Consider the following 20,571-nt stretch of genomic DNA (forward strand, 5'->3'; position numbering starts at 1 on the left):
GCGCATCGCTGGCAAGCCCAGCATTTATTGCCCATCCCTAGTTGCCCTTGAGAAGGTGGTGGTGAGCCGCCTTCTTGAACCGCTGCAGTCCGTGTGGTGAAGGTACTCCCACAGTGCTGTTCGGGAGGGAGTTCCAGGATTTTGACCCAGTGACGATGAAGGATCGGTGATATATTTCCAAGTCAGGATGGTGTGTGACTTGGAGAGGAACTTGGAGGTGGTGGTGTTCCCATGCGCCTGCTGCCCTTGTCCTTCTAGGTGGAAGAGGTCGCGGGTTTGGGAGGTGCTGCCGAAGAAGCCTTGGCGAGTTGCTGCAGTGCATCTTGTAGATGGTACACACTGCAGCCACGGTGCGCTGGTGGTGGAGGGAGTGAATGTTTAAGGTGGTGGATGGGGTGCCAATCAAGCGGGCTGCTTTGTCCTGGATGGTGTCGAGCTTCTTGAGTGTTGTTGGAGCTGCACTCATCCAGGCAAGTGGAGAGTATTCCATCACACTCCTTACTTGTGTCTTATAGATGGTGGAAAAGCTTTGGGGAGTCACACGGTGAGACACTTGCCGCAGAATACCCAGCCTCTGACCCCCACTTGTTGCCACAGTATTTATGTGGCTGGTCCAGTTAAGTTTCTGGTTCATGGTGGGGGATTCGGCGATGGTAATGCTGTTGAATGTCAAGGGACGGTGGTTAGACTCCCGCTTGCTGGAGATAGTCATTGCCTGGCACTTCTGTGGCGCGAATGTTACCTGTCACTTATTAGCCCAAGCCTGAACGTCATCTAGGTCTTGTTGTATGCGGGCATGGACTGCTTCATTCATTATCTGAGGTGTTGTGAATGGTGCTGGACACTGTGCAGCGAACCACCCCATTTCTGACCTTATGATGGAAGGAGGGTCATTGATGAAGCAGCTGAAGATGGTTGGGCCTAGGACACTGCCCTGAGGAACTCCTGCAGCGATGTCCTGGGGCTGTGATGATTGACCTCCAACCACCGCAACCATCTTCCATTGTGCTAGGTATGACTCCAGCCAGTGGAGAGTTTTCCCCCTGATTCCCATTGACTTCAGTTTTTCTGGGGCTCCTGATGACACACTCGGTCAAATGCTGCCTTGATATCAAGGGCAGTCACTCACCTCACCTCAGGAATTCAGCTCCTTTGTCCATGTTTGGACCAAGGCTGTAATGAGGTCACGAGCCAAGTAGTCTTGGCAGAACCCAAACTGGGCATCAGTGAGCAGGTTATTGGTGAGTAAGTGCCGCTTAATAGCACTGTCGATGACACCTTCCATCACTTTGCTGATGATTGAGAGTAGACTGATGGGGCGGTAATTGGCTGGATTGGATTTGTCCTGCTTTTTGTGGACAGGACATATCTGGGCAGTTTTCCACATTGTTGGATAGATGCCAGTGTTGTAGCTGTACTGGAACAGCTTGGCTAGAGGCACGGCTAGCTCTGGAGCACAAGTCTTCAGCGTGACAGCCGGGATGTTGTCGACAGCCCCTTTGCTGTATCCAGTGCGCTCAGCCGTTTCTTGATATCACGTGGAGTGAATCGAATTGGCTGAAGACTGGCTTCTGTGATGGTGGGGACCTCAGGAGTAGGCTGATATGGATCATCTGCTCGGCATTTCTGGCTGAAGATGCAGTCCTCCTCAGTATTGGCTTCCCCCCCCCAATTTGGTGTGGTTTGCAAATTTAGAAATTATGTTTATGATTCCAAGGTCTAGATCGTTAATATAAATTGTGAACAACAGTGGTCCCAGCACTGATCCTTGTGGAACACCCCTACCCACCTTCTGCCACTGTGAATAGCTACCCTTTACACCTTTAGACCGGGGGTATTGGCGGGGGGGGAGACCGGGGGTATTGGCGGGGGGGGGGGGGGGAGAGACCAGGGGTATTGGCCGGGGGGAGGGGGGGGGGGTGGGTGGGGAGACCGGGGGTATTGGTGGGGAGAGACCGGGGGGTATTGGGGAGATTGTTTGAACATTGTGACTCGGTTTCCATTTCTCGCTCTGTTTGGGTCACCTTGCTGTCGCAGTTGCAGTTGCCTGATTTCAACGGTTGTGTAACGCTCTGACTCTGTCCAGAACAGTCCAATGCTTCACATAACCAACATACTTGGAATAGCCTGCACTCAAATCCCAGGAGCAAGATTGGAATTTTATTTATTTTCCATTTCAGTGCAGCCTCATTAAACACAGTATAAGCCCCTGCACCCTGAACCCTTTTCTATCGAGGGTGTTGCTATGGCCTATTTCTAGCTTTCTGCGCTTGGTGAAGGTCCAGCTCTTGCTCGGGTACTGCTCCATTGGGAAAACTGAAGCCATTGTCTTCTGTCCCCGCCACAAACTGTGTTCCCTCGACACCGATTCCATCCCTCTCCTGGCCACTGTCTCAGTGTAAGCGTCCTATTTTACCCTGAGCTTCCGACCACATATCCCCTCTACATATCACCAAGACCACCAACTTCCACCTTCATAACATAATCCGTCTCCACCCAACCAAAACCCTCCTGCAGCTGAAAACCTCAGCCCTGCTTTTGTTACCTAAAGACTCAACTATTCCAATAAACTCCTGGCCGGCCTCTCCTCTTCCATAAACTTCAGCTCATCCAAAACTCTGCTGCCCCGTGTCCTAACTCGCACCGAGACCCATTCACCCATCACCCTCTGTGCTCGCTGCCCCGTGTCCTAACTCGCACCGAGACCCATTCACCCATCACCCCCTGTGCTCACTGCCCCGTGTCCGAACTCGCACCCAGTCCCGTTCACCCAGCACCCCCTGTGCTCACTGCCCCGTGGCCGAACTCGCACCCAGTCCCGTTCACCCATCGCCCCCTGTGTTCACTGCCCCGTGTCCTAACTCACACCCAGTCCCGTTCACCCATCGCCCCCTGTGCTCACTGCCCCGTGTCCTAACTCACACCCAGTCCCGTTCACCCATCACCCCCTGTGCTCACTGCCCCGTGTCCTAACTCACACCCAGTCCCGTTCACCCATCGCCCCCTGTGCTCACTGCCTGTGTCCTAACTCGCACCCAGTCCCGTTCACCCATCACCCCCTGTGCTCACTGCCCCGTGTCCTAACTCGCACCCAGTCCCGTTCACCCATCACCCCCTGTGCTCACTGCCCCGTGTCCTACCTCGCCCCGAGCCCCGTTCACCCATCACCCCCTGTGCTCACTGCCCCATGTCCTACCTCGCCCCGAGCCCCGTTCACCCATCACCCCCTGTGCTCACTGCCCCGTGTCCTAACTCGCACCCAGTCCCGTTCACCCATCACCCCCTGTGCTCACTGCCCCGTGTCCTAACTCACACCCAGTCCCGTTCACCCATCACCCCCTGTGCTCACTGCCCCGTGTCCTAACTCACACCCAGATCCGTTCACCCATCACCCCCTGTGCTCACTGCCCCGTGTCCTAACTCACACCCAGTCCCGTTCACCCATCACTCCCTGTGCTCACTGCCCCGTGTCCTAACTCGCACCCAGTCCCGTTCACCCATCACCCCCTGTGCTCACTGCCCCGTGTCCTAACTCGCACCCAGTCCCGTTCACCCATCACCCCCTGTGCTCACTGCCCCGTGTCCTAACTCACACCCAGTCCCGTTCACCCATCACCCCCTGTGCTCACTGCCCCGTGTCCTAACTCACACCCAGTCCCGTTCACCCATCACCCCCTGTGCTCACTGCCCCGTGTCCTAACTCGCACCCAGTCCCGTTCACCCATCACCCCCTGTGCTCACTGCCCCGTGTCCTAACTCGCACCCAGTCCCGTTCACCCATCACCCGCTGTGCTCACTGCCCCGTGTCCTAACTCGCACCCAGTCCCGTTCACCCATCACCCCCTGTGCTCACTGCCCCGTGTCCTAACTCACACCCAGTCCCGTTCACCCATCACCCCCTGTGCTCACTGCCCCGTGTCCTAACTCACACCCAGTCCCGTTCACCCATCACCCCCTGTGCTCACTGCCCCGTGTCCTAACTCACACCCAGTCCCGTTCACCCATCACCCCCTGTGCTCACTGCCCCGTGTCCTAACTCGCACCCAGTCCCGTTCACCCATCACCCCCTGTGCGCTCTGCCCCGTGTCCTAACTCGCACCAAGACCCGTTCACCCATCACCCCCTGTGCTCACTGCCCCGTGTCCTAACTCCCACCCAGTCCCGTTCACCCATCACCCCCTGCGCTCACTGCCCCGTGTCCTAACTCGCACCAAGACCCATTCAACCATCGCCCCTGTGCTCACTGCCCCGTGTCCTAACTCGCACCGAGTCCTGTTCACCCATCACCCCCTGTGCTCACTGCCCCATGTCCTAACTCGCACCCAGTCCCGTTCACCCATCGCCCCTGTGCTCACTGCCCCGTGTCCGAACTCACACCCAGTCCCGTTCACCCATCGCCCCTGTGCTCGCTGCCCGTATCCTAACTCGCACCAAGACCCGTTCACCCATCGCCCCTGTGCTCGCTGCCCCGTGTCCTAACTCGCACCAAGACCCATTCAACCATCGCCCCTGTGCTCGCTGACCATTCTTGTGTTCAACTCCCTCCATGGTCTCACCTCTCCCTATCTTTTGTCACCTTCTCTAACCCTACAACCCTCAGAGATCACTGCGTTCCTCCAGCTCTGGCCTCTTGTGCATCCCCCCCACTGCATTCGTCCCATCATTGGCCGCCGTGCCTTCAGCTGCCTAGGCACTAAGCTCTGGAATTCCCTCCCTATACCTCTGTCTCTCCACCTCTCTCTCCTACTTTAAAACCCACCTTAAAACTTGCCAAGGTTTTAGTCACCTGTCCTAATGTCTCCTCTTTGTCTCGGTGTCGGTCTTTGTCTGATTTTGCTCCTGTGAAGCGTCTCGGGACGTTTTAACTGCGGTACAGGCAAGTTGTTGTTGTCGTGTGTTACCCCAGTGTTGGGGCTAAGATTTGGGAGTGTGTGTAAATCACTTCCAGTGTCAGATCTGTAACCTCCAGTTCTGCACCCTAGTTATACAACTGACAATCCTTCAACGCAAGTGTTGAAGATAGAATCTTTAATTGTGCTGCTTGGTGCTTTTCATCATTAAGCAAAACACCTGATAATTTGACACATTACTGAAATCCCAGTGGTAACTCTGGGTGGTTTGTGATGTGATGCAGTGACCGTGTGGCTCGGCTTTCACGGTTGAAGGACCATGTAAAATGTAATCATGCATATTCTAATGGTTTTCAGAGTTCTTTAGAAGGGTTTTAATCACCTTTCTGCAACATTTAAATGCAGTTGTACGCTTTGATGCATTCCAGAGTTCCAAGTTAGATTGCAACACGGCCTGTTGTATTCTGTTGTTACGGATTCCCTCTTTAACAAGTTTGCTGGCCATAGATAAAAGCTGGCCTTTGACTTCAGTTAATTGCGAGACTGCTGATTAAAAGCTAATCGGGGCAGCTTCCTGCTCTGGTATCCCAGAGCTCGTTGAATCACGGGTTCCATTTCACATCTGAACAACTGGCAAAACACAGCAGGTCTATCACTCTCTGAGAAGACAGAGTTAATGTTTCAACCTTCATCAGAACTGGAAAAAGAAGGTATTTGGTACACATGCTCCTTGTAGGAGTGACTAAAGCAAAGGGGGTGAACAACAATAACAAACCAGCAGGGCAGCAGGGCGCAAACCAGTAGGACATAACCAACAGGACACAAACCACACTTATATAGTGCCATTAACATGGGGGAAAAGAAGTCCCACAATGCTTCCCGGGAGTATGATCAGACAAGCAAAAGCAGATATTTGGAGGAGTGACTAAACATTTGGTCAGACGGTTTTAAAGGAGGAAAGCACCGAGTTCCTAGCCCAAAGCTCCAGAAATGTGTGTTGAACAGCTGCTGTCATAGAATAGTTACAGCACAGAGGGAGGTCATTCGGCCCGTCGAGCCCGTGCTGTCTCTCTGCAAGAGCACTTCAGCTAGTCCCACTCCCCGCCCTTTCCCCATAGCCCTGCAATTTTTTTTCCTTCAGGTATTTCTCCAATTCCCTTTTGAATCCCACGATTGAATCTGCCTCCACCGCCATCTCGGGCAGCGCGTTCCAGATCCTAACCCCTCGCTGCGTAAAAAAAGGTTTTCCTCATGTCGCCTTTGGACCTTCTGCCAATCACCTTAAATCTGTGTCCTCTGGTTCTCGACCCTTCCGCCAATGGGAACAGTTTCTCTCTCTCTAATCTGTCCAGATCCCTCATGATTTTGAACACCTCGATTAAATCTCCTCTCAATCTTCTCTGCTCTAAGAAGAACAACCCCAGCTTCTCCAGTCTATCCACATCACTGAAGTCTTTCATTCCTGGAACCATTCTTGTAAATCTTTTCTGCACCCTCTCTAAAGCCTTCACATCCTTCCTAAAGTGCGGTACCCAGTTGTGGCCGAACCAATGTTTTATAAAGGTTCATCATAACTTCCTTGCTTTTGGACTCTCTGCCTCCATTCATGAAGCCCAGGATCCCGTATGCTTTTTTAATCGCTTTCTCAACCTGCCCTGCCACCTTCAATGATTTGTGCACATATACCCCCAGGTCTCTCTGTTCCTGCACCCCCTTTAGAATTGTACCCTTTAGTTTATATTGCCTCTCCTCGTTCTTCCCACCAAAATATATCACTTCACAAATAACAACAGAAAATGCTGGAAACACTCAGCAGGCCCGGCAACATCCGTGGAGAGAGAAATAGAGTCAACGTTTCAGGTCGAAACCCTTCGTCAGGACTGAGAAAACAGGAAATGAAACAGATTAAGAAGCAAGTTTGGGGGCTGGGAAATGGGGGAGGGGATGAAAGAACCAAAGGGAAGGTCCTGGGGGGGGGGGGGGGGTGGTGAGGAGACGTTGAGAGATATTCAAGGTGAGACGAGATGGTGATAGGACAGGTAAAGAGACAAAGGATGGCTCTAGATTGGTTTAGTTTGTGCCTTTTCCTTTTTTCTCTCTCCCACATGGCAGCTGTCTCTCACTCTGCCAGCGCATTTCACACTTCATCTAGAGCCATCCTTTGTCTCTTTACCTGTCCTATCACCATCTCCTCTCACCTTGAATATCTCTCAACGTCTCCTCACCTCTCCCTGACCTTCCCTTTTGTTCTTTCATCCCCTCCCCCATTTCCCAGCCCCCAAACTTGCTTTTAATCTGTTTCATTTCCTGCTTTTTTCTCAGTCCTGACGAAGGGTCTTCAACCTGAAACGTTGACTCTATTTCTCTCTCCACGGATGTTGCCTGGCCTGCTGAGTTTTTCCAGCATTTTCTGTTGTTGTTTCGGATTTCCAGCATCCGCAGTATTTTGTCATTGTATCACTTCACACTTTTCTGTGTTAAACTTTATCTGCCATGTGTCCGCCCATTCCACCAGCCTGTCTATGTCCTCTTGAAGTCTATCCCTATCCTCCTCAATGTTCACTATACTTCCAAGTTTTGTGTCATCTGCAAATTTTGAAATTGTGCCCTGTACACCGAAGTCCAAGTTATATTTACATATATATATCTCTATCTCTCCAGAAAAGCAGTGGTCCTAGTACCAACCCCTGGGGAACACCACTGTATACCTTCCTCCAGTCCGAAAAACAACCGTTCACCACTACTCTCTGTTTCCTGTCACTTAGCCAATTTCGTGTCCATGCTGCCACTTTCCCTTTTATTCCATGGGCTTCAACTTTGCTGGCAAGCCTATTGTGTGGCACTTTATCAAACGCCTTTTGGAAGTCCCTGTACACCACATCAACCGCATTGCCCTCATCAACCCTCGCTGTTAGCTCATCAAAAAATTCAACCAATTTAGTTAAACACGATTTGCCTTTAACAAATCCGTGCTGGCTTCCCTTAATTAATCCACACTTGTCCAAAGTGACTGTTAATTTTGGCCCAGATTATCGTTTCTAAAAGCTTCCCCACCACTGAGGTTAAGCTGACTGACCTGTAGTTACTAGGTTTATCTTTACACCCTTTTTTGAACAAGGGTGTAACATTTGCAATTCTCCAGTCCTCTGGCACCGCCCCCGTATCTGAGGAGGATAGGAAGATTATGGCCAGTACCTCCACAATTTCCACCTTTACTTCCCTCAGCATCCTAGGATGCATCCCATCCAGTCCTGGTGACTTATCTGCTTTAAGTACAGCCAGTCTTTCTAGTACCTCCTCTTTATCAATTTTTATCCCATCCAGTATCTCAACTACCTCCTCTTTCACTATGACTTTGGCAGCATCTTCTTCCTTGGTAAAGACAGATACAAAGTACTCATTTAGTACTTCAGCTATGCCCTCTGCCTCCATGCGTAGGTCTCCATTTTGGTCCCTGATCGGCCCCACCCCCCTTTTACTACCAGTTTATTATTTATATGCCTACAGAAGACTTTTGGATTCCCTTTTATGTTAGCTGCCAGTATATTCTCATACTCCCTCTTTGCCCCTCTTATTTCCTTTTTCACTTCCCCTCTGAAATTTCTATATTCAGCCTGGTTCTCACTTGTATTCTCAACCTGACATCTGTCACACGCCCCTTTTTTCTGCTTTATCTTACTCTCTGTCTCTTTCGTCATCCAGGGAACTCTGGCTTTGGTTGCCCTACCGTTTCCCCCCTCATGGGAATGTACCTCGACTGTACCCGAACCATCTGCTCTTTAAAGGCAGCCCATTGTTCAATTACAGTTTTGCCTGCCAATCTTTGATTCCAATTTACCCGAGCCAGGCCTATTCTCCACCCACTGAAATTGGCCCTCCTCCAATTAAGTATTTTGACTCTATAGATTGCTGATGTCCTTTTCCATAGCTAACCTAAACCTTATGATACTATGATCACTGTCTGCACATAATGGTGGTGGTTCTCTTACACCTGCAGAGAGTGCGGAGCAAGGAGGTTCCCAGGTCATGTTTGAACCTCCTATTCCTTGTACCTAATTAGTAAAGTTAAAATCCCTTTATTCTGTGTCTAACCAGTGCTGCACGCACCCTGGGGGTGTTTGATGGGGCAGTGTAATGGGAGCTTTACTCTGTATCTTTTAAATCTCCCCTTAACCTTCCCTACTCTAAGGAGAATAATCCCAGCTCCTCCAGTCTTCCCACATAACTGAAGTCCCTCATCCCTGGTATCACACTAGTAAATCTCCTCCGCACCCTCTCCAAGGGCTTGACATCCTTCCTAAAGTGCGGTGCCCAGAATTGGCCACAATACTCCAGCTGAGGCCGAACCAGTGATTTATAAAGGTTTACCATAACTTCCGTGCTAATCATTGACTTAATCCAAAAGGATTCTGTTGGGACCATTTCACTGGTTTCCCTGTTGTGCTTCTTGTAATCTCTGCATTAACGGACTTTCATTCTCATTTGGATTCCCTTGGTTAGCAATTTCTCCTTTTCATGCCTTCCCTCATCCTGATTTATTTTGCTAATTTGTCCTACTTAACTTCTTTCAACCTTTCTTCCTCCTTTATTCGTTATATATCTAAAACTTGCATTCTCTTCCAAGCTGCCTACACCGCCTTGTTTCTCTTCTCCACCCTCTCCTCTGTGCTACAACCTTAAACCCACCCCCAGCGCTCGAGTTAACCTCCTTGCAAGGATACTGGTCCTAGGTCTGTTCAGGTGTCGGCCATTCTGTCGATACAGCTTCCTCCTGCCCCAAAACTGGTCACAACGCCTCCCCCCCACCCCCCATGAAGATAAACCCTTCCGTCCTACACATCTCTCACCACACATGTACCTCCCTAAACCAAATGCTGTCGGCTGGTCAGTATGTGGCACTGGTTGTAATTTTAGGATTACTACCTTTTTGAGTTCCTGTTTCTTAATCCATCGCCTACCTCCTGCAACTCTCTTTGTTGCAGGATCTGACTTTTATCCTTCTCTAAATTATTGGATCGTTAATGAACTTTGACTTATGACTGATCCCCCTCCCTCTCCAAGAGATTCTGCACATGCTCCGTTACCTCCCTTCTCCTGGCAACAGGAAGGGAAGGCCCATCTTGGGACTCACCGTTACAGAAGTGACTGTTTACTCCTCTTCCCATTACTCTTTCCAATCTTCCCACTCCCACCGTGTTCCTGCATTCCCCTTCTCCTGTGCTCTTGGGAAGCACTTTTCCTCATGGCTGCCCTGGCCCCTGGAACACACTGTATTGAAAACTTATTTAGCAATGCAGTGCCCTCGGGACTCTCAGACTTCCGGCCCCTCTTCCCCACCTGACAGGTGATCACCAGCTTCCAACCTTGAACCTCTCTGGCTGTTTGACCTTTGGGTGACTGCCTCTTGGAATGTGTATTCCAGACATCTCCCTTTCTCCACGATGTGAATTTCCCGCAGTTTCTCAACCTCAATAAAACTCTGAGCTTGAGGTTTGCTACGTTAAAGGCGCTATCTAAATGCAAGATGTTGTTGTTGTGAATGCAGCTGGAGACACTTCCTGCAAGTGTGTTGGCCCCCGTATGTTAAAACCATCCAGGAACTCCCACATCCCATAAGATTCCTGCAATTCAGGTCACAGTTGCCCCTGACATAATCCTTTTTATAAAAAAAAATGTATTCATTCTCGGCAATTGTTGCCCATCCCTGATTGCCCTCGCGCGAGAAGGTGGTGGTGAGCAACGTCCCCCGTAAGCTGCACTGCCTCCTGCGCGCCTGCCTCCCCCAATGCGCGGCACATTCACATTTTTTTGCATGCACGGTATCTACAGTGTAAAAGCCGGTGAGCAGCCTGCGCGGGACCCCTCGGACCACTGCACGGCTGCGTGCGCATGTTAGCGGGAACTCTGGTGGTGAGCCGCCTTCTTGAACCGCTGCAGCCCGTGTGGTGAAGATACTCCCACAGTGCTGTTGGGGAGGGAGTTCCAGGATTTTGACCCAGCGACGATGAAGGAACGGCGATATATTTCCAAGTCAGGATGGTGTGTGACTTTAGCTAACGTATGCAGGGATATATAAATTTAATAAAAAAATATAATGAACAGTATAAAAGTCTAAAGGGTGAGTTCAACTCTTTATCGTACAATCTTGCGGGGAAAGCTGAATTTAACACAAAACTAAAAGCAATGCTTGTGACTATGCCAAGGCTCGTGCAGGCTTGCTGGGTCTTTGACTAGAATTCACTGAGCATATACGAGGTGGGGGAGGTCCAGCGATTACACTCGAGCTTTGTGCGACATGATGGCTGAATATGTCACAACAACAACAACAACGTGTGTTTATATAGTGCCTTTAATGTAGTAAAATGTCCCGCGGCGCTTCACAGGAGCGTCATCAAACAAAATTGACACCGAGCCACATGAGATATCAGGACAGATGATCAAAAGCTTGGTCAAAGAGGTCGGTTTTAAGGAGCGTCTTAAAGGAGGAGAGAGAGGTAGAGAGGCGGAGAGGTTTAGGGAGGGAATTCCAGAGCTTGGGGCCTTAGATAGCTGAAGGCACTGCTGCTAATGGTGGGCCAATGGATACCGGGACTGTGCAACATGCCAGAATTGGAGGAATACAGAGTCCTCAAAGGGTTGTAGGAGGTTACAGTGATGGGGAGAGATCAAAGATACAGAGCTATCAAGGCTGACATTGGTTAGGGGCGTGTAGAATTTGTGTGCGAAGGGGGAGGGACTTTGCGTAACCTATCTTGGGAGATGGGTAGAGTTGGTGATGGGGTAAATCGCATGCAGTCTGTCGAAGTAATGGCTGGGTAGGTCACGCAGCCTTCTCTTGTTCTGTGTATCCTACTGTTCCCTGTGGAGCTCCCGGTGGAATTCACCCGCCTTTCTGTCCTTGTCATTTCAGGTTGTGAACGGCTTGGAAATGAACAGATCACCATCCCAAAGCAAGAAGGAGCAGGAAGTACTCGACAATGAACCAGCAGAAGGTACGTGAGTCATCTGCTAACAGAAAACAAAGGGAAAAAGGAACCTGTATTTAATTTCTCCTCAGTTAGGTTGCCTTGTGCCATGTGGCATTCCCCAGATGAGGAAACCAGTTATTAGGCAGTCTGTGACTCTCCTGTAACAGGCCCCAGTGGGTATCGTGGGGCCTAGCCAGGGGTGATGCCCTTCCTCCTACCCGTGTAAAGCACCTTTCCCATCACTTGCCCCAGTCACCAGAATCAGCTGAGATGGGGAGTCACCACTGGAAGCGCATGTTCATGAATCAACCTGTCAGAGGAGGTGGGACCGTATTTAAAACCTAGGAACAGGAGTCGGCCATTCAGTTGGATCATTCCTGATCTGTTTCTCAACTCCATTCACCCGCCTTGGTTCCGTAACCCTTAATATCCTTACCCAATAAAAATGTATTCATTTCAGTTTTGAAATTTTCAATTGACACCCAGCCTCAACAGCTTTTTGTTTTGTGGGGGGGGGGGGGGGGGAGTTCTAGATTTCCACTCCCCTTTGTGTGAAGAAGTGCTTCCTGATATCACCCCTGAACGGCCTGGCTCTAATTTTTAGGTTCTGCCCCTTTGCTCTGGACTCTGTCTACACTATCAAATCCTTTAATCACCTCATTAGATCACCCCTTAATCTGCTATACTCCGGGGAATACAAGCCCAGTCTGTGCAACCTGTCCTCGTATAATTTAATAAAAACTCAGTGCAGCTGGGTGTTTGAGACCTCGTTACAATGCAGGGCGAGGTACTGGTGGCTGCATCCAGTCACTGGCAAACACTGCTGAGTCCTCAGACAGACTACCAGTGAGTGCTGTTAAACCCTGGCACTGTCAAAATCCAGGTCACTGCAGAATGCCTCCACAATGCAAGATCTGAGTTTCATGTTGTCAGGAACACACTGGTGTTCTTGTGGTTGTGACTGACGTGGACTTGCTCTCAAAGTGGTGAGTGATGCCAGCTGGATTATTTCAAACGTTCAGTTTCACGGTAAAACAGAATGCCAATCGATTCCTGGTCCCCGAGTTAGCTGATCACGGTGTGTACAGCCATGGTTCAGTGGTAGCAACCTCGCCTCTGAGTCAGAAGGTGGTTTCAAGTCCTACTCTGGAGACTTGAGCACATAATCCAGGCTGACGCCCCAGTGCAGTACTGAGGGAGTGCTGCACTGTCGTAGGTGCCGTCTTTCAGATGAGACTTTAAACCGAGGCCCCGTCTGCTCTCTCGGGTGGACGTAAAATATCCCACATCAGTACTTCGAAGAAGAGATGGGGAGTTATCCCTGGTGTCTTGGCCAATATTTATCCCTCAATCAACATCATTAAAAAAACAGATGATCTGGTCATTATCACATTGCTGATGTGGGAGCTTGCTGTGCACAAATTGACTGCCGCGTTTCCTCCATTACAACAGTGACTACACTTCAATAGTACTTCATTGGCTGTAAAGCACTTTGGGATGTCCTGAGGTCGTGAAAGGCGTTATATAAATGCAAGTTGTTCATTTCCTTTCAGTTGGCCTCAGTACCCTAGTGTTAGGGCGAGGTTAAAGAAACAGCCATGGTTGTTGCTGCTGGTCACTCTCCAGTCACCCTGGGTGGAAAGGCTTTGCGTTGACTCGGCCAGTGACTCCTCTTCTTCCTTCCCAGTTCCAGACTCCTCGAAGGATCACCCCAAGACACAAGGCGGAATGATCTGGAGAGTGACCGGCGGCCTCTACAACATCACCAAGGGAGCCGTTGGCGCCACAGTGGGCGGCGTGGTGTGGCTCGGCGGCAAAGGGCTGGCGGTGACCAAGACAGCGGTCACTTCGGTGCCGGCGGTTGGCGTGGGACTGGTGAAGGGCGGCGTATCGGCTGTGGCGGGAGGTGTCTCGACAGTGGGCTCCACCGTGGCCAGTAAAGTACCTTTCACCGCCAAGAAGAAGGACAAATCCGACTAAAGAGTCAACGGCAGAGGGCCTGAAATGGACACACACGACTTGGACTGTGCCAGACCTGTTGGGTGGGGTGGGTGGGTGGGGTGGGTGGGGGGGTGGGTGGAAGGAATCGCTGTGTTCATTCTTTTGTCTGAGGGGTTGTGTTTTGGACCTTTACGAGCATCAGCCTCTCTCACACTGGGCCTTCCCTTCTGTGTACTGGTCAATCTGAGCAAAGGAGTGTCAGTCTGGGTCACCTGGGGAGCTGGTAACTCCATGGAACCAAAATCAATTGCACAAGAGAAGCTTAAACCTTTTCAAAAAAACCCTAGGGGGAGATGGAGGGAGGGGAGGGGGCTCTCCGAGCACTGTTGTCGCCTCGGGAGATGTGAGAGATAGTGTGGGTGTCCTAATGTTAAAGAGGTGTGGCGTGAGAGGCTAAGCACTCCACCTTACACTGTGATACAGTTTAAAGAGCGACACCCGTTTCCCCCATTGCCGGGGTGATCTTTCTGGGGATGGTGAGTTTTGACGGGGAATTAATTTTTGTTCCAAATGAATTGTCATCTCCTCGGTTTCTGGCCTCGTATCTTTGCTGACGTTCACTGAGGAGATCCAGTTAATCAGAGCTGCCCTCAGTCATTGGGACTGAACTGTCAATATTTCAGTCTTGTCTCCATGGGCAATGCTTAGGAAATCGTTTTTGCTTCCACTTTTGTTTTTGGTGAATTTTGTGGGTGAGGGGTGTTGGCGCTGGGGATTGGGACACTCTCCATTTCACACACCGAACTTCACTCCCGAGTACTGCTCGATTGAATGCAAAGCGGAGCTCCCTCTGCTCCATGCGAACAGTGGATTGAACAGGATTAGCACCCTCGCCCACCCCATCTAGGAATGTGCTGGGCCCTGTATATGAGGATGCCTGTAAACTAACAGAAATACACCCTGTAATGGCGGAGGTGTTGCTTCCCACTGTGCATGTGTTGTAAACAACAGCATCTGGCAAAAGGTGCCAGTCCACACCTGACCTTTAAGGGTCACCCTGGTGGGGCTGCCCCAGGGGTCAGTTGGTTTGTGCACTGTCCAGTCTGGTACTGACCTGCTGTGAAAGGCAGCAGCCTATAAGCTCAGGTTGGTCGTGTGAAAAAATGTTCCAAATAAGGGTGGATATTACACGGTGCCTGTTGGAGACAGAGCAGAAATTGCAATAGAGGCTGGAACATTGGGTTGAGATCTGACATTCGCTTTTCTGCTTCTGAAGTTGGTAATGATTTTAATAATCTGGGAACAGGAGTAGGCCATTCAGCCCCTCGAGCCATATCAAAAGTGAGTGGGAATTGCCGTTTGTTTTAAAATACCAGACTGTCACATTGAATGCCAAAGCAAATGACAATCCAAAAAAATGCTCCTCTCTGGAGCTGCCACACTGTTGTGTGTTTATATCCGATGTGGTGCAGTAATGTTGTAAGAAGAGGTACCTTACCTAGAGGTGGCTGTGCGAGGGTCCTGAGCGTGAATGTGTGCGTTATGGTTGCCAACTGTGGTTGGACCGTATTCTGGAAGGTCTCATCACATGACCTCCCCCTTCCAACTGCCTCCCCCGCACACTCCCGTTATTGATCACCCAGTACCAATCGGTCAATAATGGCGACCACAATACCCACAATCCTCTGTACTCTGTCCATCGTGCGCTCTTACTGGTTAGAGCGCGCATGTGCCAGGGCCCCATTGCAAGCTGTTTGTTGTGAGTCCGACTGGGGCGAAACGGGAGAAGAAAACATCCCTATGACTTTACTCCCGGATGGTGTGGGAGATTAAACATTAATTCCAGGACAATCCGGGAGGGTTGGCAACCCTGGTGTGTGTTATAGTGAGTGATCGGCACTTGACAATCTCTCTGTTGCCCTGACGCTCTGATATTCCCACTCCCATCTCTGAAGGCCATGAGTGGGTTGTGTGTTAACAGGGAGCTTCAGAGGTTGTGTTCCCAGCTAGTGTCACTGTCTCTTCGGATTGTGGCATACATTTCTTGTGCTGAACTAGTTTGTAATCTAAGATGAGCTGTGACTGAATAAAATTAAGTTCTGTTTTTATTGCATGAGACCTGGGATTTTTGACGCTGTTTAGAGATTGCAAGGCGCAGTTCAGTTATTTTTTTTTCTGTGAAAATCTAAGTGGTATTAAACATTAACTGCCATGTTCCTGGGACTTCAGCTGTAGAGAGTGAACCAAGTAACATCGCTCAACCACCACAAACCTTTTACTGGAGCATGTCTGATGTATCATGGCTTTGTAGTTTTATGGTAGTGTGCCCCAGGGACCGACTTTAGTGGGACTCCTCTACTCTACAGGCCTGCCTTTAGTGGGACTCCTCTACTCTACAGGCCTGACTTTAATGGGACTCCTCTACAGGCCCGACTTTAGTGGGACTCCTCTACTCGACAGGCCTGCCTTTAGTGGGACTCCTCTACTCTACAGGCCTGCCTTTAGTGGGACTCCTCTACTCTACAGGCCCGACTTTAGTGGGACTCCTCTACTCTACAGGCCTGCCTTTAGTGGGACTCCTCTACTCGACAGGCCTGCCTTTAGTGGGACTCCTCTACTCTACAGGCCCGACTTTAATGGGACTCCTCTACTCTACAGGCCTGCCTTTAGTGGGACTCCTCTACTCTACAGGCCCGACTTTAATGGGACTCCTCTACTCTACAGGCCCGACTTTAGTGGGACTCCTCTACTCTACAGGCCCGACTTTAGTGGGACTCCTCTACTCGACAGGCCTGACTTTAATGGGACTCCTCTACAGGCCCGACTTTAGTGGGACTCCTCTACTCGACAGGCCTGCCTTTAGTGGGACTCCTCTACTCTACAGGCCTGCCTTTAGTGGGACTCCTCTACTCGACAGGCCTGCCTTTAGTGGGACTCCTCTACTCTACAGGCCTGCCTTTAGTGGGACTCCTCTACTCTACAGGCCCGACTTTAATGGGACTCCTCTACTCTACAGGCCTGCCTTTAGTGGGACTCCTCTACTCGACAGGCCTGCCTTTAGTGGGACTCCTCTACTCTACAGGCCTGACTTTAATGGGACTCCTCTACTCTACAGGCCCGACTTTAATGGGACTCCTCTACTCTACAGGCCCGACTTTAATGGGACTCCTCTACTCTACAGGCCCGACTTTAATGGGACTCCTCTACTCTACAGGCCTGCCTTTAGTGGGACTCCTCTACTCGACAGGCCTGCCTTTAGTGGGACTCCTCTACTCTACAGGCCTGACTTTAATGGGACTCCTCTACTCTACAGGCCTGCCTTTAGTGGGACTCCTCTACTCGACAGGCCTGCCTTTAGTGGGACTCCTCGACAGGCCTGCCTTTAGTGGGACTCCTCTACAGGCCTGCCTTTAGTGGGACTCCTCTACTCTACAGGCCTGCCTTTAGTGGGACTCCTCTACAGGCCCGACTTTAATGGGACTCCTCTACAGGCCCAACTTTAGTGGGACTCCTCTACTCTACAGGCCTGCCTTTAGTGGGACTCCTCTACTCTACAGGCCCGACTTTAATGGGACTCCTCTACAGGCCCAACTTTAGTGGGACTCCTCTACTCTACAGGCCTGCCTTTAGTGGGACTCCTCTACTCTACAGGCCTGCCTTTAGTGGGACTCCTCTACTCTACAGGCCTGCCTTTAGTGGGACTCCTTTACAGGCCTGCCTTTAGTGGGACTCCTCTACTCTACAGGCCCGACTTTAATGGGACTCCTCTACAGGCCCAACTTTAGTGGGACTCCTCTACTCTACAGGCCTGCCTTTAGTGGGACTCCTCTACTCTACAGGCCTGCCTTTAGTGGGACTCCTCTACTCTACAGGCCTGCCTTTAGTGGGACTCCTTTACAGGCCTGCCTTTAGTGGGACTCCTCTACTCTACAGGCCTGACTTTAATGGGACTCCTCTACTCTACAGGCCTGCCTTTAATGGGACTCCTCTACTCGACAGGCCTGCCTTTAGTGGGACTCCTCTACTCGACAGGCCTGCCTTTAGTGGGACTCCTCTACAGGCCTGACTTTGATGGAACTCCTCTACAGGCCTGACTTTAGTGGGAGTCCTCTACTCGACAGGCCTGATTTTAGTGGGAGTCCTCTACTCGACAGGCCTGATTTTAGTGGGCTTGCCACCTAATGCTGAGCCCAAAATATGACACAAGTAAGCTGAAAAATGGGCTTTTGAAAAAAAGAACAGACTTTTCTTGTCGGTTTACATTTTGGAGATTTCTAGACACCCTGCCCTAAAGCTAACCTACCTGTCCCAACACCAGTTGTGTTTTGGTCTGAGTTCCCAGTGAAGTGGGTGCGTAGGCTTGATGTAGCTGAGGTATGCACCCACCCATCTCACATGGAGCTGTTCTTGCATGGCAGTGTGGGCTGCCTGCTGTTCAGTGTGTCGTACTGATGTGCGTTTGATGGATGGTGTGTAACCTGAACCCACAGTGGAATCGGCAGAGGAATGTCCCATCTCTGTGCTTTTCTATCCTTGCACTTCAGCTGATGGACAGAGGCTGTATTTTAATAGTGGGCAGGGTTTGTATGTGTCTGTACACACAAACACTTTTTATCAGTATTGTATTTTACACCTTTCATTGAATAAATCTGTTTTACAGAGCTCTATGTCTGGTGTCCTTTTTACAACTGGTCATGCAACTCCAGAACCTCCAGACAGAACAACACAGCCAGAGCTTTGCTCACTCCCACGGGTGTGAGTGTGTTAGAGAGTTGAGTGTGCAAGAGAATATGTCTGTATGAGTGTGCGTGTGATCGTGTGTGTTAGAAAGCGAGGGTGTGTTACACTATGTGTGTGTATGCTAGTGAGTAAGTGTGGTGTGTATGTGCAGAGCGCGCAGCACAGAAAGAGGCCATTCGGCCCATCGTGCCTATGCCAGCTCATTGAAAGAAATATCCAATTAATCCCACTCCCCTGCTCTTTCCCCATAGCTCTGCAAACGTTCCCTTTTCAAGTATTTATCCAATTCACAATCTGCTTCCACCACCTGCAGACAGTGCGTTCCAAATCACAACAACTCACTGCATTCAAAAAAAATTCTCATCTCCCCTCTGGTTCTTTGCCAATTATCTGAAACCTGTGCCCTCTGGTTGCCGAACCTGCTGCTACTGGAGACCGTTTCTCCCGATCTACTCTATCAAAACCCCTCAGAATTTTGAACACCTCTATTAAATCTCCCTTTAACCTTTTTTTGATCTAAGTAGAACAATCCGAACTTCTCCAGTGTCTCTACATAACTGAAGCCCCTGATCCCTGGTACCCGCTCAAGCTCGGGCAGCTTTTGGTATGCTGCAGCCAAGTGTCAGCCTTGGCTCACTGGGAACTTTCTCAGCTCCTGAGTCCAAAGGTTCAAGCCCCACTCCAGCACATAATCCAGGCTGACACTTAGTGCAGCACTGAGGGAGTGCTGCACTGTCGGAGGTGCCGTCTTTCAAATAAGACGTTAAACCGAGGCCCTGTCTGCCCTCTCGGGTGGATGTAAAATATCATACGGCACTATTTTGAAGAGCAGGAGTTCACCCCGGGCCAATATTTATCCCTCAATCAACATCACAAACAGATTATCTGGTCATTTATCTCATTGCTGTCTGAAGGACATTACAACAGTGACTACACTTCAAAAGTATTTTGGGATGTCTTGTGGTTGTGAAAGGTGCTATACAAGTGCAAGTTCTTTCTTTATACACACACAGTACCCAGGTGAGATACCATGATGATTCCACTGGGCACTTCATTATTTTGTGGATCTTGGGTTCTATCATTGATTTAAGTTAGGCAAAGCTCAGTCCAGTTCGTACGCGGTGATGTGATCGGGGCGATTGCTTCAAGTCCCAACACTTAACATTCACACTCGACCGACTACAGCTCCCAATCACACTGGCTGGAGTTCCACATCACCCCATCCTACAGCCGCCTCCTCCACCCCAACTCCTAGCTCCGTGTAGCAGCATTGCCTGCGATCCCCTTTAGTAACACTAACTATAGTTTTATATCGTGCCTGGAGCAGGTGCAGAGGAGGGCTGAAGCCTTTACCAAATAAAAAAGCCCAAATGAACTGCATTTCTATAGCGCCTTTCACCACCTCAAGCTGTCCCAAAGTGCTTTACAGCCAATGAAATACTTTTGAAGTGTAGTCACTGTTGTAATGTAGGAAACGCAGCAGCCAATTTGTGCACAGCAAGATCCCACATACAGCAATGTGATAATGACCGGATAATCTGTTTTAGTGATGTCGATTGAGGGATAACTATTGGCCAGGACACCGGGGAGAACTCCCCTGGTGCTGCACTGGGAGAACTCCCCTGGTGCTGCACTGGGAGAACTCCCCTGGTGCTGCACTGGGAGAACTCCCCTGGTGCTGCACTGGGAGAACTCCCCTGGTGCTGCACTGGGAGAACTCCCCTGGTGCTGCACTGGGAGAACTCCCCTGGTGCTGCACTGGGAGAACTCCCCTGGTGCTGCACTGGGAGAACTCCCCTGGTGCTGCACTGGGAGAACTCCCCTGGTGCTGCACTGGGAGTGTCAGCCTAGATTTTGTGCTTAATTCTCTGAAGTGGTGCTTGAACACACAACCTTCTGACTTGGAGGCAAGAGTGCTACCACTGAGCCACAGCGGACAGCAATCAGCTGTAATGTACAATCCAAGAGGGGAGCACTGCCTGGAATCTCCCTGCAGAACTCTGACATTGTGGCTCACCTTCCCCTCCTCCCCAACACTCTCTCAGGGTGATGAATCCATTCTCCCTGCACAT

General features: G+C 50.3%; 1 protein-coding gene and 1 long non-coding RNA gene across 2 annotated transcripts in view; both read left to right on the plus strand.

The window, feature by feature from the left end:
- Window positions 1-13,864, plus strand: part of LOC147105398 (transmembrane protein 263) — a 20,968-nt gene extending 7,104 nt beyond the window's left edge. The window contains exons 2-3 of the mRNA XM_086011703.1: window positions 11,761-11,842; window positions 13,506-13,864. Coding sequence (XP_085867829.1) covers window positions 11,761-11,842; window positions 13,506-13,798 — 375 coding nt within the window. The 3' untranslated portion in view covers window positions 13,799-13,864. The remainder of the gene's footprint in view (window positions 1-11,760; window positions 11,843-13,505) is intronic.
- Window positions 13,865-13,886: 22 nt separating this feature from the next.
- Window positions 13,887-18,421, plus strand: LOC147105399 (uncharacterized). The gene is made up of 2 exons (XR_015081749.1): window positions 13,887-17,847; window positions 17,881-18,421. It is a non-coding gene; the product is annotated as an uncharacterized LOC147105399 (long non-coding RNA).
- The last annotated feature ends 2,150 nt before the right edge of the window (window positions 18,422-20,571 follow it).

This window comes from Somniosus microcephalus, chromosome 18 (assembly GCF_052327205.1).
Source record: "Somniosus microcephalus isolate GS21.2 chromosome 18, FLI_Smic_1.0, whole genome shotgun sequence".
NCBI classification, from domain to species: domain Eukaryota; kingdom Metazoa; phylum Chordata; class Chondrichthyes; order Squaliformes; family Somniosidae; genus Somniosus; species Somniosus microcephalus.